The sequence below is a fragment of the Taudactylus pleione genome, unplaced genomic scaffold (assembly GCF_031769625.1).
Source record: "Taudactylus pleione unplaced genomic scaffold, aTauple2 ptg000455l, whole genome shotgun sequence".
Taxonomy (NCBI): Eukaryota; Metazoa; Chordata; class Amphibia; order Anura; family Myobatrachidae; genus Taudactylus; species Taudactylus pleione.
The window spans coordinates 1,167,478-1,189,961 of record NW_028284857.1 but is presented as its reverse complement, the minus strand read 5'-3'; the positions used below and the strand labels follow the sequence as shown (position 1 = coordinate 1,189,961).

The window sequence follows — 22,484 nt, the reverse complement described above, 5'->3', positions numbered from 1 at the left end:
GGCGCACATCGGGCAGTGGGTAATGGGCAGTGGGCACACATCGGGCAGTGGGTGGTGGGCTGGGCACACATCGGGCAGTGGGTATTGGGCTGGGTGGTGGGCACACATCGGGTAACGGGCTGAGCGGTGGGCACACATCGGGCAGTGGGTAATGGGCTGTGCGGTGGGTAGACATCGGGCAGTGGGTGGTGGGCTGTGCGGTGGGTACACATCGGGCAGTGGGTAATGGGCAGTGGGCACACATCGGGCAGTGGGTGGTGGGCTGGGCACACATCGGGCAGTGGGTGGTGGGCTGGGCACACATCGGGCAGTGGGTAATGGGCTGGGCGGTGGGCGCACATCGGGCAGTGGGTAATGGGCAGTGGGCACACATCGGGCAGTGGGTGGTGGGCTGGGCACACATCGGGCAGTGGGTATTGGGCTGGGTGGTGGGCACACATCGGGTAATGGGCTGAGCGGTGGGCACACATCGGGCAGTGGGTAATGGGCTGTGCGGTGGGCACACATCGGGCAGTGGGTAATGGGCTGTGCGGTGGGTACACATCGGGCAGTGGGTAATGGGCAGTGGGCACACATTGGGCAGTGGGTGGTGGGCTGGGCACACATCGGGCAGTGGGTGGTGGGCTGGGCACACATCGGGCAGTGGGTGGTGGGCTGGGCACACATCGGGCAGTGGGTAATGGGCTGGGCGGTGGGCGCACATCGGGCAGTGGGTGGTGGGCTGGGCACACATCGGGCAGTGGGTATTGGGCTGGGTGGTGGGCACACATCGGGTAACGGGCTGAGCGGTGGGCACACATCGGGCAGTGGGTAATGGGCTGTGCGGTGGGTACACATCGGGCAGTGGGCACACATCGGGCAGTGGGTGGTGGGCTGGGCACACATCGGGCAGTGGGTGGTGGGCTGTGCGGTGGGTACACATCGGGCAGTGGGTGGTGGGCTGGGCACACATCGGGCAGTGGGTGGTGGGCACCCAGCATGAGAGTACATAGGCCCCTGGGTGCGCACATAGCAGCTGTCAGTACTGTGTGTGATGTCTCTGTATTGGCCGGGGGTGGGGTCAGTGAGGGTCACATGACGCGCGGCGGAGAGGGAGGGTGGGAAGCCGCCAATCAGGGCGGGGGAGGGGCGCGCACGGTGACGTGCTCGGGCACGGAGGCCGGGGCCGCGCACTGTGAGGAGACGAAGGAGAGAGACGGGAGGAGGAGGCAGCAGCAGCTCCTGAGTCACTCACCGCCATCACGGACTTCCTGTGGGACAAGAGAACCGGCCTGGCTGCGAGGACGGTGAGAGGAGCGAGTGGGAGCCGCAGGCAAGGGGACGGTGAGGGCGGGGGAGATACAGAAGAGGGGGGAGGGGGGAGGGGGGACCGGAGCGCAAGATGGCGGACGCTGGAGACAGGGACACAAAATGGCGGCTAGCGTCAGCTTCCCCCCCCCCCCCCCCCCATCATTATACGATAGTGTCATGTATTATCCCCTTACTGTATATTATCCCAGCACATTGTGTCATATCTGTCACCCATATATAGTGTCTGTTATATATATAACATATTATATCTCACCCATATATAGTGTCTGTTATATATAACATATTATATCTCACCCATATATAGTGTCTGTTATATATAACCTATTATATCTCACCCATATATAGTGTCTGTTATATATAACATATTATATATCACCCATATATAGTGTCTGTTATATATATAACATATTATATATCACCCATATATAGTGTCTGTTATATATATAACATATTATATATCACCCATATATAGTGTCTGTTATATATATAACATATTATATCTCACCCATATATAGTGTCTGTTATATATATAACATATTATATATCACCCATATATAGTGTCTGTTATATATATAACATATTATATATCACCCATATATAGTGTCTGTTATATATATAACATATTATATATCACCCATATATAGTGTCTGTTATATATAACCTATTATATCTCACCCATATATAGTGTCTGTTATATATAACATATTATATATCACCCATATATAGTGTCTGTTATATATATAACATATTATATATCACCCATATATAGTGTCTGTTATATATAACCTATTATATCTCACCCATATATAGTGTCTGTTATATATATATAACATATTATATCTCACCCGTATATAGTGTCTGTTATATATAACATATTATATCTCACCCATATATAGTGTCTGTTATATATATAACATATTATATCTCACCCATATATAGTGTCTGTTATATATATATAACATATTATATCTCACCCATATATAGTGTCTGTTATATATATATAACATATTATATCTCACCCATATATAGTGTCTGTTATATATATAACATATTATATCTCACCCATATATAGTGTCTGTTATATATATAACATATTATATCTCACCCATATATAGTGTCTGTTATATATATAACATATTATATCTCACCCGTATATAGTGTCTGTTATATATAACATATTATATCTCACCCATATATAGTGTCTGTTATATATATAACATATTATATCTCACCCATATATAGTGTCTGTTATATATATAACATATTATATCTCACCCATATATAGTGTCTGTTATATATAACATATTATATCTCACCCGTATATAGTGTCTGTTATATATAACATATTATATCTCACCCGTATATAGTGTCTGTTATATATATATAACATATTATATCTCACCCATATATAGTGTCTGTTATATATAACATATTATATCTCACCCATATATAGTGTCTGTTATATATAACATATTATATCTCACCCATATATAGTGTCTGTTATATATATAACCTATTATATCTCACCCATATATAGTGTCTGTTATATATATATAACATATTATATCTCACCCATATATAGTGTCTGTTATATATAACATATTATATCTCACCCATATATAGTGTCTGTTATATATAACATATTATATCTCACCCATATATAGTGTCTGTTATATATATAACATATTATATCTCACCCATATATAGTGTCTGTTATATATAACATATTATATCTCACCCGTATATAGTGTCTGTTATATATAACATATTATATCTCACCCGTATATAGTGTCTGTTATATATATATAACATATTATATCTCACCCATATATAGTGTCTGTTATATATAACATATTATATCTCACCCATATATAGTGTCTGTTATATATAACATATTATATCTCACCCATATATAGTGTCTGTTATATATATAACCTATTATATCTCACCCATATATAGTGTCTGTTATATATATATAACATATTATATCTCACCCATATATAGTGTCTGTTATATATAACATATTATATCTCACCCATATATAGTGTCTGTTATATATAACATATTATATCTCACCCATATATAGTGTCTGTTATATATATAACATATTATATCTCACCCATATATAGTGTCTGTTATATATATAACATATTATATCTCACCCGTATATAGTGTCTGTTATATATATAACATATTATATCTCACCCATATATAGTGTCTGTTATATATATATAACATATTATATCTCACCCATATATAGTGTCTGTTATATATAACATATTATATCTCACCCATATATAGTGTCTGTTATATATAACATATTATATCTCACCCATATATAGTGTCTGTTATATATAACATATTATATCTCACCCATATATAGTGTCTGTTATATATATAACCTATTATATCTCACCCATATATAGTGTCTGTTATATATATATAACATATTATATCTCACCCATATATAGTGTCTGTTATATATAACATATTATATCTCACCCATATATAGTGTCTGTTATATATATAACATATTATATCTCACCCATATATAGTGTCTGTTATATATATAACATATTATATCTCACCCATATATAGTGTCTGTTATATATATATAACCTATTATATCTCACCCGTATATAGTGTCTGTTATATATATAACATATTATATCTCACCCATATATAGTGTCTGTTATATATAACCTATTATATCTCACCCATATATAGTGTCTGTTATATATAACATATTATATATCACCCATATATAGTGTCTGTTATATATATAACATATTATATATCACCCATATATAGTGTCTGTTATATATAACCTATTATATCTCACCCATATATAGTGTCTGTTATATATATATAACATATTATATCTCACCCGTATATAGTGTCTGTTATATATAACATATTATATCTCACCCATATATAGTGTCTGTTATATATATAACATATTATATCTCACCCATATATAGTGTCTGTTATATATATATAACATATTATATCTCACCCATATATAGTGTCTGTTATATATATATAACATATTATATCTCACCCATATATAGTGTCTGTTATATATATAACATATTATATCTCACCCATATATAGTGTCTGTTATATATATAACATATTATATCTCACCCATATATAGTGTCTGTTATATATATAACATATTATATCTCACCCGTATATAGTGTCTGTTATATATAACATATTATATCTCACCCATATATAGTGTCTGTTATATATATAACATATTATATCTCACCCATATATAGTGTCTGTTATATATATAACATATTATATCTCACCCATATATAGTGTCTGTTATATATAACATATTATATCTCACCCGTATATAGTGTCTGTTATATATAACATATTATATCTCACCCGTATATAGTGTCTGTTATATATATATAACATATTATATCTCACCCATATATAGTGTCTGTTATATATAACATATTATATCTCACCCATATATAGTGTCTGTTATATATAACATATTATATCTCACCCATATATAGTGTCTGTTATATATATAACCTATTATATCTCACCCATATATAGTGTCTGTTATATATATATAACATATTATATCTCACCCATATATAGTGTCTGTTATATATAACATATTATATCTCACCCATATATAGTGTCTGTTATATATAACATATTATATCTCACCCATATATAGTGTCTGTTATATATATAACATATTATATCTCACCCATATATAGTGTCTGTTATATATAACATATTATATCTCACCCGTATATAGTGTCTGTTATATATAACATATTATATCTCACCCGTATATAGTGTCTGTTATATATATATAACATATTATATCTCACCCGTATATAGTGTCTGTTATATATAACATATTATATCTCACCCATATATAGTGTCTGTTATATATAACATATTATATCTCACCCATATATAGTGTCTGTTATATATATAACCTATTATATCTCACCCATATATAGTGTCTGTTATATATATATAACATATTATATCTCACCCATATATAGTGTCTGTTATATATAACATATTATATCTCACCCATATATAGTGTCTGTTATATATAACATATTATATCTCACCCATATATAGTGTCTGTTATATATATAACATATTATATCTCACCCATATATAGTGTCTGTTATATATATAACATATTATATCTCACCCGTATATAGTGTCTGTTATATATATAACATATTATATCTCACCCATATATAGTGTCTGTTATATATATATAACATATTATATCTCACCCATATATAGTGTCTGTTATATATAACATATTATATCTCACCCATATATAGTGTCTGTTATATATATAACATATTATATCTCACCCATATATAGTGTCTGTTATATATATAACATATTATATCTCACCCATATATAGTGTCTGTTATATATATAACATATTATATCTCACCCGTATATAGTGTCTGTTATATATATATATAACATATTTTCTACTTCAGGGTCCATAGGGGGTCCACAGGGTTGACCTTGGGGTATAGGTTGGGAACCAAATCCGGGCACCACGCAGTTAAAGCTTTTAGCTCCCAGGATGCACTGGGTCCACTCTCCCTATAACCCCACCCCCAAGCCAGAGGCACCTCAGTTTAAGTTGGTGCCCGGCCGGAGTCGGGTCACCGTTAGCGCAGGGGGAGCTGATTAGCAGCCCCTAAGCTTATTTTATTTTTTTAGGGACAAAGTTTTTTCCATGGACTTTGGACTCTTCAGAGCGGCAGCGTCGGACTGTCCATAGGACGTCTAAGCTGCCGCTCCGTCACCCCGCTGGCGCTGAGACGCCAGTACAGATCTGGGGATCTCAGCGGGACCCCAGAGTCTGTACTAGCCGGACTCTGTGGGCGCCCAGGACTGCTGCCGGATCCACGGGGAGCAGGTAAGGTCGCGGATCACCGCTTGCGGTGATCCGCGCATTTCAAATGCAGTCCTGTGCCTCCGGTCTCAGGGGACAGACCGGAGGCGCCGGCAGTGGCGGCGGGCCCCCCATACCCCGTGTGTCCACTAGACCACCAGGGACTTAACGATCGGTGCAGGGAGCCGGCGTCCCGGGGGTTAATAGCCGGCCAGGGGAGGCAGCCTTCCCTGTTACAGCGGCTCCTCCCCTCAGCTCAGCGCGCCTTTCAGTATCCATAGTCTGGCGTCGCTGAGCTGCTTCCTCCGCGGGCCACGCTTCTTCTGAGGTCTCCAGCGGCCATTTTATCTCTGTGGTGCAGCAGAAATCTCTGGAGATGGCAGTGAGTCCAGTCCCCCTGCGTACCTCACCATTAGGTCAGTGTACACAGCGCTGTAGCCTTCCCAGACACTGAATCTGGGCAGTTGAATGCAGTATAATAGTGCAGTATATTATGTCATGTTTATGTATATATGTGTATATCTGCATTGTATGTGACTTATGCTAGTGCTGACTGTCTGTATTTTATTCTCTCACCTGTCAGTGTATATCTATCCCTTTTCTTTATCTGCCCTAATACAGCTGTACTTAGGGTGGTTCTGAGACCTCACATTTATATACTTGTTAATATTTGTGTGGTTTGTCACATACTGTTGCGTGCTGCACGTTGCCATATTTTAGATGGAACTGTGTGTTGCATACGCTGAAAATGGGTCCCTGCAGCTAATTTTTGGCATCAGTCAGGACCAGTATAGCGCTGCTTAATATTTCCGCCAAGATTGGTCAGATATGTCTGACCAGGAGATAGAGCGTTATACTGCACCCATTTTTACTATCCTGCAAGTCATGTGCTGCAGGTGTTAGTGCGGAGGATTTGACTCATAAAGGGTTCTGTATGTGGCGTCATCTGGTGCCGGCCTCTTTCACGACCCCCTTGGGCGGTTTGTTTTCTCGGGATCCTCTCAATTGCGGATCGCCGGGCGGGCCCCATTGTTGTACCTCACTTGGGGTTACTTCACCATACTGCCCTTTTCATCTCAGGGTATCTCGCAGCTTCTTGCTCTCTTCCCCTGTGACACAGACTACCGCTCCCTGCAGGGGTTTTTTGCAGTATATGAATTCCCCCTGGTGCCACAATAGTCTGTCATTCCCCTTGCAGGGATTACCACAACAGCCACCCTGGGTGGATGTCGTTTTCTACGAAACGCTAATTGGCGTGGTTGACGCCCTGTGGTTACTTCCCAGTTGGCTCTGCCGTGAACTGGGTACTGTTCGGGGCTCTTTCCCTCTTACACGGGGGGAAGCCTATTTCAGGTATTATTATCCCTGCTTTAGGGCTGGTAACAGGTCCATTCTGGTTAGAGTGAATGTTGACCTGCACCTGTATCATACACCCTCAGTATTGCGTGCCTTCGGGTTCCCTGTTGCTGACTAGCGGGTGGATCGCATAGCGGGACTCTGGCTGTTGCCAGATAGGAGGTGTTACAACAGTGTTTGGCCTCCTGTCCCAAATTCCCTGAGGGTCATCACGAGCCCCTCCTGGGGGGGATGGGCGTGTTACTCGTCTGATTACAGACGTTACTACGCCTCCCATTCCTGCGTGGTCGGATTCTTCGGATCCGTAGGTGGTAACTCTGCCTGAAATCAGTATACTTGCTTTCAGGGGTTGTTACCCATCCTACCATGGCTATAGCATGGTTGGTTAATACTATTGCATATTGGGTTGATGCATTTGTAACGTTTTTTCCCCTCCAACACGTCGGGGGTTCAAATGTATTTGGTCGCTCACGTAATATATGCTGTTGTCATAGGTGGAAATGCCTATATTGGATACCAGTCTCCTAACTTTCAGAGTTCCGGCTGCGACTGTATCCTCCGTAATACCCTATGGCTGCGCTCTGGGAATGCAGAGGTGCAGATACCATCTTTAGGGTTGATATTGTTTGGTCCTGACCTTGACAAGATTGTAGTAACATTGGCAGTATTACTAACGACAAGTTTACCGCTTTCAGCTATGCCCACTACAAGGCCTCAGACTAAGTCTGTTAAGTCTTTTTTGTCCTCTGGGTCAGCCTAAAGGTCTGTTTCTTCGTAGACTGTCGGCATCTACAAGGGCCGACATATCCAGTACCGAGCAGGCCTGGACTGCCAGCCGATCCTGCTTCTGAACCTACGGATATCTCTTCAGCCTGACGGGACAGGCCTACAACTGGGAGATACCGATTTTCTCAGTTCGCCCGGTATTAGTGTCAAGTTGCCGCGGCTACGTGGGTAGGAGGGTACGCCCTCTTTACAAGGGCCTTACAGATCCAGAAAGCTATGCAGTTGTTGCGGTAAGCGGAGCTAATTAGGCCATCCCCACTATCTCAGTGAGGGACTGGTTGTTCTGCTTTCTTTCTGGTGCGGTGGCTGAATGGTCCTCTTTGGCCTATTCTCTGTCTCAATTCCCTGAACCAGTTCCTAAAGCTACCTGGGCTCAGGAGGAAATCCCTATGCTCCATCATACGATGTTTGGAACCTGGGGACTTTATGGTATCACTGGATATACAGGACGCGTGCCTACGGGTACTTACAGAGACCTTTCCTCAGCATGGGCTGAGGTTTGCTGTATCACAGCAACACTTACAATTTTTCGGGCTCTGCCTGTTGGGACTGTCCTCAGCCCCACAGGGGTTTACCAGCGTTCTGGATTTTCTGACAGTTCTTCTGTTCAGTATATCCCAATGCTCCTGTACCTGGACGGCCTCCTGCTCTTAGCGGGATCACCGGGGTACTTTACGGCCAGGTCAGGATGACTGTGGCTTCTTCAGGGTGCAGACGTTTAATCAACGGGGAAAAAGTCCTCCCTGCATCCCTCTCTGGGTATTCTTCATCTAGGATCCCTGCTGGATTCTCAGAATCTGAGAATTCTTCTGGCGTAAGACGGAATCTCCTCTCTTCCATTAGGAGTACATGGTTGTCTGCGCAGTCGACAGATGTCTTTACACTCTGGGATGCATGGTGGAATGGGCTCAGTTCCATTCCAGGCCTTTCCATAATTGGCTCATCTCCAGATGGAATGAGTTTTTTCTGTCGGATAACTGTTCAAACGATGATGCTCTCTCCGGAGGCAAGTCGGTCCCTGTCCGGGTGGCTATGGCCATCTCGTCCAGGGTTTTCTTTGCTATGGACAGTGTCTGGATCGAATCCTTTTCAGTGCAGTTGGACGTCTGTCGATTCCACCCTGTCAATTAACTTACTCTGGCATAACTCTTGTTTCCCGGTGAACCTGAAAAGGTTCAGTCCGACAGGGTCAGGACAGTGGCTTCCTTTTTAGCAACACTGTTCGTTGGGTGGCAATGACAGGTATGTCACATATTCGGACATAGTCCGAGGGTCTCCTCCCGACCATCTCGGCAGCGTTCATTTCAGGAGCTCTCCATTGGGAAGCGGGAGTCCTCAGCCGTCACGACGTGCATCCCGGGGACTAGTCTCTTCCCCAAGAGAGGTTTCATCTCCTGGTGAGCAGGGGGGGCCCCCCTGAGGTGACCCTCATGGCCTTCTGACTTTATCACACTATGGTGTTACAGTTCAGCTTTGGGGATTCTGAAGCAACCTTCAGCGACTCTTTGTCGGTGAAGTGGTCCTTCCACTTTGTGTACCTGTGTTCTCCGGTCTCCCTTCTTCCTCAAGGTCTTTGGAAGTGTTTTCAATCGAGACGGAGATGCTTTCCTGCTGGTGGCTCCTGATTGCCCCAGATGTCAGGGGTACTTGGATCTTCGGAGTCTCTACATCGATACTCCATCCCTGATGCTTCACTGCCCGGACCTGTTGTCTCAGGGTCTTTGGTTTTGCCTTGGACCTGGGTCGTTTGTCTTTGACTGTGTCCTTACAGTGGTCTTACGGCTTCCCTGGCTTTGTCATCGTTGGAATGATTAGAGCACATGGATCAGCTTTTGCTGGGACCTACCACAAACTGTGGCAGCCATAAATCTTATGGTATTGTACCTGTCGATACAATCCTCCGGTGTCCAGGATTTCCAGATATTCTGGCATTCCTTCCGGCTGGCTTGGGTTTCACACTTGGCCTGGTCTTCCTGACAGTGCGGATCTCTACACTGTCAGTATGGTTAAGATATGGAATTGCTCCACTCTGGTATCCAGTTCATCCTTTGGAGTGTTTTCTTGATTATGCCTCCATTTGTCCTCCCTAGGGACTCCTGGGGAGTAAGTAGTGGTTCTTCGTTACCTCCGGGGACAGTCAATGGAACCGCTGGTTGTGATAGCCATTACATGGTCTATTGCTTAGGCTCTCTCTTTCTCTCAGGGTGTTTATATCAACCAGGAGAGTGTCTGAATTGGGAGCGTTCTCATGTGGCTCCCTCTTCTGGAGGGCATCATGTCAGGGTGGGAGTTGCTCTCGCCCTGTGTTGCTTCTTAGTGGTTTTCAGGTTCCATATTATTCTGGAACTTATGGTACGGCCATTCTGTCCCCAGTCCTCTCGGCTGGTGTGGCCTCATTGACTGTGGTCTGGCCTCTTTGGATTTTTGTGATCCGTTCAGGTTCCTTACGGAAATCGGACTCCTTATTGGTGGTCTGAGATTTCTGGTTTTCACAGGAAAGGATGGCCGGCCTATAACCAAATGTTGGCTGGATGGCCTCGTAGGTCTTCCTCAGGGGCCTACCCATGGGTAGGCCTTCCTGTTGATGCTTGTTTTTTCTCGGGCCATGTGTGCGGCTCGCTGTGGCGCCTCGGCTGTTTTACCTTACTAGGTGGCCACGTGGTCTTCTGTCCACACCTTTTTAAGGTTCTAGGCATTGGTTTCCTTTGCCTCTCAGGATGCTTCCTTTTTGGCGACGGATTCTCCTCTCAGCACAGGAGCGTCCCCACCCTTGGTTGAACTGCTTTGGGACATCCCCAAGGTCAACCCTGTGGACCCCCTATGGACCCTGAAGTAGAAAACAAGAGATATGGTAAGAACTTACCTTTGTTATCTCTGTTTCTACGAAGTCCATAGGGTCCACAGGGCGCCCGCCCTGACGCACCTGGCTTCATATGGGCTGTGTGGCTGGTCACCGGTTTTCCGTCTCCCATTTCGGTGAGTATGGTTATTGAGTGTTCCAGTTTTCTCTCTCTTTTTCTCTCCTCCTCCGGCCTTTGGCTACTTACAAACTGAGGTGCCTCTGGCTTGGGGGTGGGGTTATAGGGAGAGTGGACCCAGTGCATCCTGGGAGCTAAAAGCTTTAACTGCGTGGTGCCCGGATTTGGTTCCCAACCTATACCCCAAGGTCAACCCTGTGGACCCTATGGACTTCGTAGAAACAGAGATAACAAAGGTAAGTTCTTACCATATCTCTTGTTATATCTCACCCGTATATAGTGTCTGTTATATATATAACATATTATATCTCACCCGTATATAGTGTCTGTTATATATATATATAACATATTATATCTCACCCGTATATAGTGTCTGTTATATATATAACATATTATATCTCACCCGTATATAGTGTCTGTTATATATATAACATATTATATCTCACCCGTATATAGTGTCTGTTATATATATAACATATTATATCTCACCCGTATATAGTGTCTGTTATATATATAACATATTATATCTCACCCGTATATAGTGTCTGTTATATATAACCTATTATATCTCACCCGTATATAGTGTCTGTTATATATAACCTATTATATCTCACCCATATATAGTGTCTGTTATATATATATATATATAACCTATTATATCTCACCCATATATAGTGTCTGTTATATATATATATAACCTATTATATCTCACCCATATATAGTGTCTGTTATATATATATAACCTATTATATCTCACCCATATATAGTGTCTGTTATATATAACCTATTATATCTCACCCATATATAGTGTCTGTTATATATAACATATTATATCTCACCCATATATAGTGTCTGTTATATATAACATATTATATCTCACCCATATATAGTGTCTGTTATATATATATAACCTATTATATCTCACCCATATATAGTGTCTGTTATATATATATAACCTATTATATCTCACCCATATATAGTGTCTGTTATATATAACCTATTATATCTCACCCATATATAGTGTCTGTTATATATAACCTATTATATCTCACCCATATATAGTGTCTGTTATATATAACATATTATATCTCACCCATATATAGTGTCTGTTATATATAACATATTATATCTCACCCATATATAGTGTCTGTTATATATAACATATTATATCTATATCACCCATAGTGTCTGTTATATATACAGGTTGTGTCTCCCATATCCTAAATGTTTGGGACCAGGGTTATTTTGGATAACGGAATATTCTGTATTTTGGAATAATTGCATATCATAATGAGATATCTTAGGAATGGGACCCAAATATACACACAGAATGCATTTATGTGTTATATACACCTTATACACACAGCCTGCAGGTCATTGTATACAATATTTTTAATAATTTGTGCCGTAGACAAAGTTAGTGTACATTGAACCATCAAAAATAAAGGTTTCATTATGTCAGTCATGTCAAAATTATTCCGTATTTTGGAATATTTGGATATGGGAGACTCAACATGTAACATCTCTATAACCCTGTTATATATAACTTATCTCACCCATAGTGACTGTTCTATATAATATTTTGGTACTTGTGTACTTTACCAACTCATTGCAGAGAGAACCTAAGTGTTCTACACTCATTATTGTTATCAATCATGGTAATGTCTAAATCCCCTTTACGGATAGGACCCTGTCGTCGTTAGTGTCATTCCCCGTGTCCAGCGTCATTCCCTACCATCCTAGTGGGTATAGAGGGGGAATATAACCTTGTGGCGAGCGGACAACTTTCTACTTTAGGTGGGGACAACTTTCGGTACTTGTGTATGTAAAGTACACAAGTACCATTTAAATAATTCATTGGGTTCTCTCTGTAGTGATTCTGTAAAGTACCCAAGTACCAATATTACATATCTATATCACCCATCGTGTCTGTTATATATAACATTATTTCTTCTTCAGGGTCCATAGGGATCCACAAGGATACCATGGGGTGTAGGTAGTGGTTAAGGATGAACACCAGACAGTCAAACTTTTTAACTCCCAGAATGCTCTGGTCCTTCCCCCTATACCTCACCCCTAAGCTTGAGGCAATTCAGTTTTGCTGGTGTTCGGCAGGAGTCGGTCACCTTTTTAGACAGTGCGCTACCTTATGTAGTCCAAAGCTTTCTTTTTATGATTTCTTATTCTTACACAGCGCAGTATCAGACTGTCCTTGGGACGTCTCTGCGCTGTCGCTCTATGACCCCTCCGTTACCGCAAATCCAGCCACGACTCGGTACTTTCTGTAGGGGACCTTTTTTTGGGAGGGGGGGGGGGGGGGATTGGAGCATTCTGGGAGCTAGAAAGCTTGACTGTCTGATTTTCGGTTCTTAACCACTACCTACACCCCATAGTGTCTGTTATATATAACGTTATATCTCCTGCTTAGCGCAGCACTTTAGTAGGAGAAGACCGGTTCTCACAACTAAACACCCAGATTAGGTTGCGAGAACCTGACTTAACTGGCAACTGTCGGACCAAACAGCGCGGTGAATTGAATAGCTCTGGGAGCTCCCCATTGTATAATATCCCAGCTCATGTTGTCCTATAATATTATATAGATCACCCATATTGAATAGTATCCCAGCTCCCTGTGCTATATAATATTATATTACAGATCGCTCAGTTTATAATATCCCAGCTCATACTGTCCTAAAATATTATATATATTTATATATCGCCATATTTTATAATATCCCAGCTCATATGGTGCTTTATTATATAGGCTATATGTACGAGTTGAATACTTTTACGCAACGATAGGTTTTGTTACGTTAGTCTTCACTCTAGGTCCGGCGCCAGGCAGGGTACCTGACCTAGAGAAAGGGTGCATGTGCGTGCGCCGTAAGCGTGTGCGTATCCGAAAAGGGGTGTGGCCAATGAAAAGGATGCGTCTCTTATCCCCTTTCCTGTTACTCTTGGGGGCTGTGCCCGGCACTTACGGACATGCCGGGCGGCTCCCAAACGCGGTCACTCAGTGGATGCCGGGCGCATTCCTCCGTTCACCGGCGACTCTGTCGTTTTCCCACCCGCGGGACACAGCGTTTCCGGGGGAGGGAACAAAACCTGTAGGCTGTTTCAGCGGGGTGCCGCGCAGGAGGGCAGTACGCTTTCTGCCCTTTAGAAATGGGGCAGGGCGCGGCTCCCCGCTGAAACAGCCTAGTGGGAACGCTATTAATTAAACCATTCTGGGATATACTGCCTTAATGTGTAATAACCACCCTCATGGTTTCATTTAATAAAGAATCTAATATTATATAGTTCACTAATTGTATAATATCCCCATGATAGTGTCCTATAACACAGAATATTGCATTGTTCTCATGTCTGCGGTATTGGTGCTTACGGTTTAAATCCCCATCTTATGATGGTTGTGGCCTGGATTTAACTACACTTGAATATAGTACAGTCCGAGGCAGATGGGCTTACCGCCTGAAGATGGTATCTTATACGCTGCACTGTCTGTACGTTGTACACTTGTGTCCAGGCCGTCCGCCCGGTGTCCTTGCACAGAACAGGTTTATATTTGCTGTGATGTTAAAGTGTAACCTGCAGTAAGGGGCTTTGGGCTGTGGAGACGTCCTATTCCCAGGCTGGGGTGTGAATGGCGGGAGTAATGGCTATGGGGTTATGTGACCCTGTGGGTGGCTGTTGGTTTCCTGCGTCACTGACGAGGTTCCTCTTGTCCCAGATGCCACATTCCAGACGGTACCGTTCTTCGGAGAGAGGCAGCAGAGGAAGCTACCACGAGCGCTACAGAAGCCGCAAGCACAGGCGGAGAAGAAGCAGGTCGCGGACAAGCAGCAGTGACCGAGGTCGTGACCGGCGTCACAGACATGGTGACAGTTACCACGAAAGGTCGCGCAGGTGAGTGCAGGTCTGTCTCTTCTTCGTGGCTGCGGCTGAGATTGCACTTCCTTGTAACGGTCCGTCTGTCCTCACCTCTTCCCTCAGTTACGAAGCGCGCTCGTCAGACAGAAGGGCCTATGAGCGCAGATACTGCAACAGTTACCGAAGGAATGACTACAGCAGGGACAGAGGGGACCTCTACTACCATGCGGAATACAGGCACTCGTACGACTACCAAAGGTCCCGTGACGACAGCTACCAGAGCTGCAAGAGCAACCGGCGCAAGCAGAAGCGTAGGAAGCGCAGAACAAGGTCTTATAGCCAGTCCACATCGGTGAGTATCCCTGGGGCTCACATCACTACGCTCCCCTATTTCTTTCTTTCATATTTTATTTTTTATTTTTTTTCTTAAAGCGAAGTTGGGTAAGTTACCCCTCCCCTCTGCTGTCTCTATATAATAGTCTATTGTCCTATTCCTGATACTGCTGGTTCCCTGTCGTGTAAGGAGTAGATGGTTTGTTAGATGATGTAGTGAATAGAACTCCCCCCTCCTCACAATAACCATCTTATCTGTGAATAAAACCTTATACCTCACTATAGGTGGATGAAATTATTGCTTATCCTTCTTGCTTCATTTTGTGTGACGTTTCTCAACCTGGTCCTGCTCCCAGGATACCCGCAGGCGGCTCCCAGTGGGCGCCCATTGCTGTTGTCCTGCCTGCACGGCCGGTTGGATTTGTTTTTGCCATTAAGTACGCCGCATGTTACCTGCTGTAGACGCGTAGTCCTGAGCTGAAATGCCTTGCTAGAGGGGCTGTTCCTGGTGCCAGGACCGGTCTGTATCTAGGGGTGCTTGTTGGGGGTGTAGTAACACTGCTGGTGCTGTTATGTCTCGGTGTAGTGTCAGGGGGACCTTTTCCCACTGGTAAATGTGGTGTGTACGTACAGCCTGTCTATATAGAAATTGTGAGGCGCCCCCTGCTGGCCCTTTACCGAAGGTGAATGTGAAGACTAGAGCTTTAGGGGAAACCTCGGGGGGTTGGTTACTAACGTGAAGACATGTTCAACATTTTTACTTTTTGCTCCTGATTTGACAACGATGAAAAGAGAAAATAAGCAGAATGTTTTTTTGGTTTTTCTTATTTTTTATTTTATTTTTTTATTATTTCTGAGTTAGTGTATTTGTATCTTGACCTGTTCCCTTGCAATATCCCTATCGTTATATATTCCTATGTGCCGTATGAATTGGCTGGGAATCTACTGCACACCCTCCTACCTCAAACTACAATGTGAATTTCCAAACCAACCAACCTATGTGCCGCTGGTTTGAAAATCTGATTGGCTGGTGAATGGTGGTGTTTTGACGGGCCCGTACCAACAGAGGAGTCGCCAGAGCAGCAGGCAGGCCAAGAGTGTGGAAGACGACGTGGAGGGTCACCTGATCTATCGCAGCGGCGACTGGCTACAAGAAAGATGTACAGCCAAATCGTAACATAATTTAGCTCTCTAGTTCTAAGACCCCCCCTCCCCAGAGACGCTGCAGGCCTGTCTGTCTTTTGTGTTTATTTGATATTATTTAAACAAAGAGATGCCCCTTCCTCCTCCTCCTCCTCTTCCTCCTTTATGATTAAAGCTACACTGTATATAGTGTTCTTGTATTGCTAATTGGAGGGCAGGAAGCTAGTGTAACTGATTGTGGCACAACGCCCAGCCTGAGCGGACTACCACTGGCTCTAGCTGCCGGCACTGCTTACTCCATTCTCTGCTTCCCCTCACAGATGAGATTGTCAGCACCCTGGGTGAGGGGACGTTTGGCCGAGTGGTACAGTGCATAGACCATCACAGGTGAGTTGGCGGTTGTATATACCCCAGGGCTATCCTGTGGGCTGGCGATCATGTGCTGCATGCTGTGGGGTACAGGAGGAGAACAAGGTTTTCCTGTGATATAAATAATAATCGGTTCACGTCTCTAAGGCGGCTGCTTTCATCATTATGTCTAGCTGGTAATTGCTAGTTGTACCAGTGTTGCACAACATTGTGTCCCCGCAGACGCCCTGGGCTGTAACTGTCGCTGGTGTCACAGCGCGTCCTGCTTACAGGCGCACAGGCTTACCACCGGCTGGCTAATGGTTTCCTGTCTTGTCCTCTAGGGGCGGAGCCAGAGTAGCGCTGAAAATCATTAAAAACGTGGAGAAATACAAGGAGGCAGCACGCCTGGAGATCAATGTCCTGGAGAAGATCAACGAGAAGGACCCTGATAATAAAAAGTAAGTACATGACCCTCCTCCTCATGCAGACCTGGCGCACGCCATATATACCCATCCTCGCTGTGTGCTTCTCGCCCCTGTGCCCCCTCCTGTGTAACCAGTGGGGCTTTGTGCTCTCTGCAGTCTGTGCGTCCAGATGTTTGACTGGTTTGACTACCACGGACATATGTGTCTCTCCTTCGAGCTGCTGGGCCTCAGCACATTTGATTTTCTGAAGGAAAACAACTATCTTCCGTACCCCATTCACCAAGTGCGGCAGATGGCCCTGCAGGTGTGCCATGCAGTGAAGTGTAAGTGGCATTGGTGATGGAGTCCATGGCTTGTACGGTGACATGGGGGTCTCCTGGCAGGCCGCTGGGGTTAGGGGTTGTGAATGCTGCAATTGTAATGTCTTCTATCCTTACAGTTCTCCATGACAACAAACTGACTCACACGGACCTGAAGCCGGAGAACATCCTCTTTGTCAACTCTGACTTTGAGTTGATCTACAGTATGGACAAGGTGGGTGGTTAGTGTGCGGGTTATCTGGCGGCTCTCATTAGACCTATACCTCCAAGGGCACACATGGGTATGGGGCTTCTGCTCAGGCCTTGCCTAATTCTTGTGCTCATGGTCTCCCCATGTGACCTCCCTTACACCAAGAAGAGAGATGAAAGATGTGTAAAGAACACAGCTATTCGAGTGGTGGACTTCGGCAGTGCCACGTTTGACCACGAGCACCATAGCACTATTGTGTCCACCCGTCACTACCGAGCGCCGGAGGTCATCCTTGGTGAGTGTTTCTCCTGCAGGGTTGGTTTTTAGCCGCCCTGACCCCACTATACCTAACGCTTCCTTTCTGTGCTTAGAGCTCGGCTGGAGCCAGCCCTGTGACGTGTGGAGCATTGGATGTATTATTTTCGAGTATTACGTGGGGTTCACGCTCTTCCAGGTGAGGTGTAACTGATGGCATGTTGTGTGACCGAGCTCTTTACTGCATGTATGTCTCATGGGTGCCTCTTCCTGCAGACTCACGATAACAGGGAGCACCTGGCCATGATGGAAAGGATTCTAGGCCCAGTCCCATCCCGGATGATCCGTAAAACAAGGTGAGCGTCTAACTTTCTGCTTCTAACACTCAACGGGGTTCCATGTGCCATCTAGTTACCAAACCTTTCCTTCATCAGGAAGCAGAAGTACTTCTACCATGGGCGACTAGACTGGGATGAGAACACGTCTGCGGGACGCTATGTGAGGGAGAACTGCAAGACACTAAGGGTAAGGAAGGGACTCCGTTAGGACCTCCTCTGCGGTCCTCTGCTCGCACGGCTGATTTCTGGGCAGCGGGGGAGCTAGGTGCAGAGCATATTGGAGTCAGAAAGACATAGTGGTGGTCTACAATGTAGATTTCTGTACCCTGCTGGCTTATTTGGGACCTAGAAGTGCTGACCTGAAAGCAAGCCTTGCCATAGGGCGTGTGTGGGGAACCGCACATAGAGCTTGAACTACATGGCTTGTACATACATGACTTGGGCATGCTGACTTGTTCCCTGTCTTCCAGAGGTACATGGTCTCCGAAACAGATGAGCACCATCAGCTGTTTGACCTCATTGAGGGAATGCTGGAGTACGAACCGTCCAAACGTTTCACCCTGTCAGAGGCCGTGAAACACCCGTTCTTTAACTCTGTAAAGAGTGAGCATACGGCGAAGCATTGGGACAGCGGACGTGACATCAGCCGATGAGGACACCAGTCTTACACCAAAACCTTTCGCTTTACTACCCTGGTGCTTCCTCCTTTTATTTGTTTTATTTTCAAACAGAATGAAATGAACACTTTGCAGTCTGGTAAAGCTGTTAATATGTGAAATAGTCTATATAAATATATATATATATATTCTGTAAAGGCGCACATGCGTGTGGGGGGAGCAGAGCCTGCCATGTAAATAGATGACCCTTTCTCATGATGTGTTCTCAATGCTCCATCTGGTGGTAGGTGGGCTACACTGCACCTGTACAGTTGTCCTATAATTTATAATGTCAGTGTTAAGGGGAGGGGGCAGCGTCCTACGATGCATCTGGCAGTGTTTTTATATATAAAGTTTTTGTACAGTCTTTGTGAGAAATAAACACAATCTGTTTGTATGTGAGCTGTGCTGTCTGTGACTCTCCAGTGCAGGATGAATCTGCTGCCCTGCGGTGGTGCACGTTCCCATGCCCTTATGTATTCCTGTATAGTCTTTACCTCTAAACTTTAATCATCTGAGACTCCATTATACCTCTATATAAACACCTTATGGGCTTCTGTTGCTGCCATCCATGTGTTGGGTGCAATAAGTCTATCTAAGGCTGGGGGCCCTCTCGCAGCGTCTAGTAATGGGGGATATGTTATCTGGTCAGCTGCAGGGAGGTTACAGGATTGGGCCTCCCTTTGTCGCCCTGGCTGTTTACCAGCTTTAGTGCCAATTGTTCATTAAAAGTCAGCTTTGTGGCACTGTGTGCAATAATCTCCCCTCTGGTAGTAGAGCGAGCGCTGAAGCAGAAGGAGGATTAGCTGTAAGCTTGGTCATCTGATGTGAACGGAATGATCTCTTCATTTTAGAGCAGTTACGCTCCCTGAAGGGTTACCGTAGGTGTGTAGTAACCTGCGGGGTACTGGATCCCTCTCCTACCGTACAGTACAGCAAAGAACCTGCAGCGCCGAAAGCACTGTACGAAAAAGGAAATAGGAGGCTTCTACTCCAGGGTTCTTAGGGATCCACAAAGATATCTAGGGGTTTAGGCATGGGCACCGCACAGTTAAAGCTGTCATCCCAGGATGCATCGGGCCCCCTCCTATACCCAGGCCAAGGCACCTCAGTTATAGTAGGTGCCCGGCCGGAGCAGGGTTGCCGCACGGGGGGGGGGCTGTGTTTCACAGCCCCTGCAGATCATCGAGCAGTAACATGGACATACTACAGCTCAGACACCTGCGCCGACCACTGGTAGCGATCCTGGGAACTCGGCGAGCTCTTGGGGGGGTTCCAGGTAGCAGAACCCCCGGGTGCCTTGGACTGTGGCCGGGCCTACGGGGGGCATCATAAGGTAAGCAGCAGGTGTCTGCAGTAGGTGCCCGCTGATGCAGTCTGGTATTCTACAGGGCTGGGGGCTCCCTGGGGACGGTAGTATAGTGGAGCCAGGCGGATGCCTACGCTGACAATAGACCACCAGGGATGCAGGGCTGGAGCGTTGTGGAACACGCTCCAGCATACCGGGGGCTTAATTACCTGCCAGGGGAGGATGCCTTCCCTGTAGCGCACAGGAGGCCCCCTCTCCCGCTGCTATCAGCGCCTTTCCACTGCGGGCTAAGGCAGCGATCCTCCTCCTGGGCCCGTCTTCTCCAGCGACCATTTTAGTTGAGCATTACACGCTGATGTCAGAGTGCGGAGCCCGGGTCCCCCTTACATACCTCTTCTCCAAGTAAGGTCAATGTATGTAGCGCTATTCCTACCAGACTGTTGGTAGTTGATGGTTCCGCCATCTCTGCAGGGTGTGTGACTTTATGCTAGCGCTGTCTGCCTGTTATTCTATCCCTATATCTCCTTTTCGCTCAGCCCTCATGGTGCCAGTGCTGTCAGGATGGGAATTTGCCTCACAGTTTGAAGTATTTCTTGCTGTGCGGTGGGTCATATACCAATGTGTCTAGTCAGATGCCCCTCTCCTGTTTTCCTGCTCTAGGTGTAAAGCGGGTCTGGGGGGAGGGGGTTTGTGCTTCAGGATGGTTTATGCACGTTCACAGGAACCTTCCTTGGGCTTGATTTTGCACAATCCCTGACTATCCTGGTGGGTCGACTGTTGTGCTTCTCTGCATTCCCTCAGTTGGGGTTCACGCAGCAGGCAGTAGTCCCGTCCCCCATATTAGGGGTCCCAGGACAGATCGTGGTAGTGCAATGTCCCCCTCAACAGACTTTCCCAAATGGAGCCTGTCTGGGTGAGCCTTCTGTCTGCCACGGTCCAGAGCCTAACGGATCGGTTGCAAGAACCGCCGCTTAGACCTGCTTTGAGACCTTTGTTGTTTCCCCCCCCCCCCCCCCCCCCCCCGACTACACAGTATGGGGAGGGATGACATGCCATCCGATAAGGGCGAATTTGCAAATGTGTCTGACATCCCACGATCAGAGGTGGGGGTGAAGTCCAAGATATATTCCAGGCCTTATACGGGCAGTCTGTATGGCCATGGTAATTATGGATGACTGCCTGCCGGCAACTGCGCCAACATATGTGTATTTTAAGGGGGGCTGCTGATGATTTTTATCCCCCCTATCTGGTCAGCTAGTGGATCATTTAGAGGTGGCGCAGAGGGAAACTGTTCCAACCGCAAAGGCGTCTGGCCTATGTGTACCCCTTTTGCGGAGAATTATTTCACTAAAAGGCAGTCTGCTCCTCAGGTGGATTCTCATGTGACGCGCTTAGCGAGGTGCGCGACATTACCTATGTCATCCATGTCCTCTATGACTGAAGGCACTCTTCCGCCTTACGGTCCATTGCATAAGTCTATCTTCTCCCTCGCTGGAGGGGTCTCCAGACCGGCTATGAGTGTCTCGGGTCATGGAAAGATGGACAGACGCCTTCGAAGCTTCCTTATCTTCGGAGATTGCCAGTGAACAGGCTATGTTAGTGGGCAATTTCCGAGATTCTGCTGCGTTCATTAATGAAGCGGCTTTGCCTGTGAGTACTGACTTTTAGGATTTCGGCAGCGGCAGAATCTGCTGGCCGATCCTTGTGGTTACGTTCTTGGAGGGCAGATGCTGAATCCAAGAAGGACTTGGAATGCTTACTTTATAATGGTAAGGTCCTGTTTGGCCCTGATCTGGACAAGATCGTAGACACACTGGTGGCAGCAAGATCTGCATGTTTACTTTCTGCACTGGTTCCATCTAGGTCTAGGACTCCGTCCGTTCGGCCCTCTCGCCCAGAGTAAGCCTAAGGTACTGTCCTTTCCGAAGCCGTCAGGATCCAATAAGAG

The 22,484-nt window shown here is 45.1% G+C and overlaps 1 protein-coding gene across 2 annotated transcripts; it reads left to right on the top strand.

The window, feature by feature from the left end:
* Positions 1 to 1,142: 1,142 nt before the first annotated feature.
* Positions 1,143 to 19,624, top strand: CLK2 (CDC like kinase 2). 2 transcript variants are annotated; one of them, XM_088448486.1, is made up of 13 exons: positions 1,143 to 1,286; positions 15,077 to 15,252; positions 15,340 to 15,568; positions 16,616 to 16,709; positions 17,013 to 17,079; positions 17,385 to 17,501; positions 17,625 to 17,791; positions 17,908 to 18,002; positions 18,147 to 18,273; positions 18,350 to 18,432; positions 18,510 to 18,589; positions 18,668 to 18,758; positions 19,042 to 19,624. In XM_088448486.1, the coding sequence occupies exons 2-13, from the start codon at positions 15,077 to 15,079 to the stop codon at positions 19,222 to 19,224; spliced, it is 1,509 nt and encodes a 502-aa protein (XP_088304612.1). In that variant the 5' UTR covers positions 1,143 to 1,286; the 3' UTR covers positions 19,225 to 19,624. The 2 variants fall into 2 exon arrangements, with proteins under 2 accessions (XP_088304612.1, XP_088304613.1); XM_088448487.1 differs by having other exon boundaries at positions 1,143 to 1,323.
* Positions 19,625 to 22,484: the final 2,860 nt, after the last annotated feature.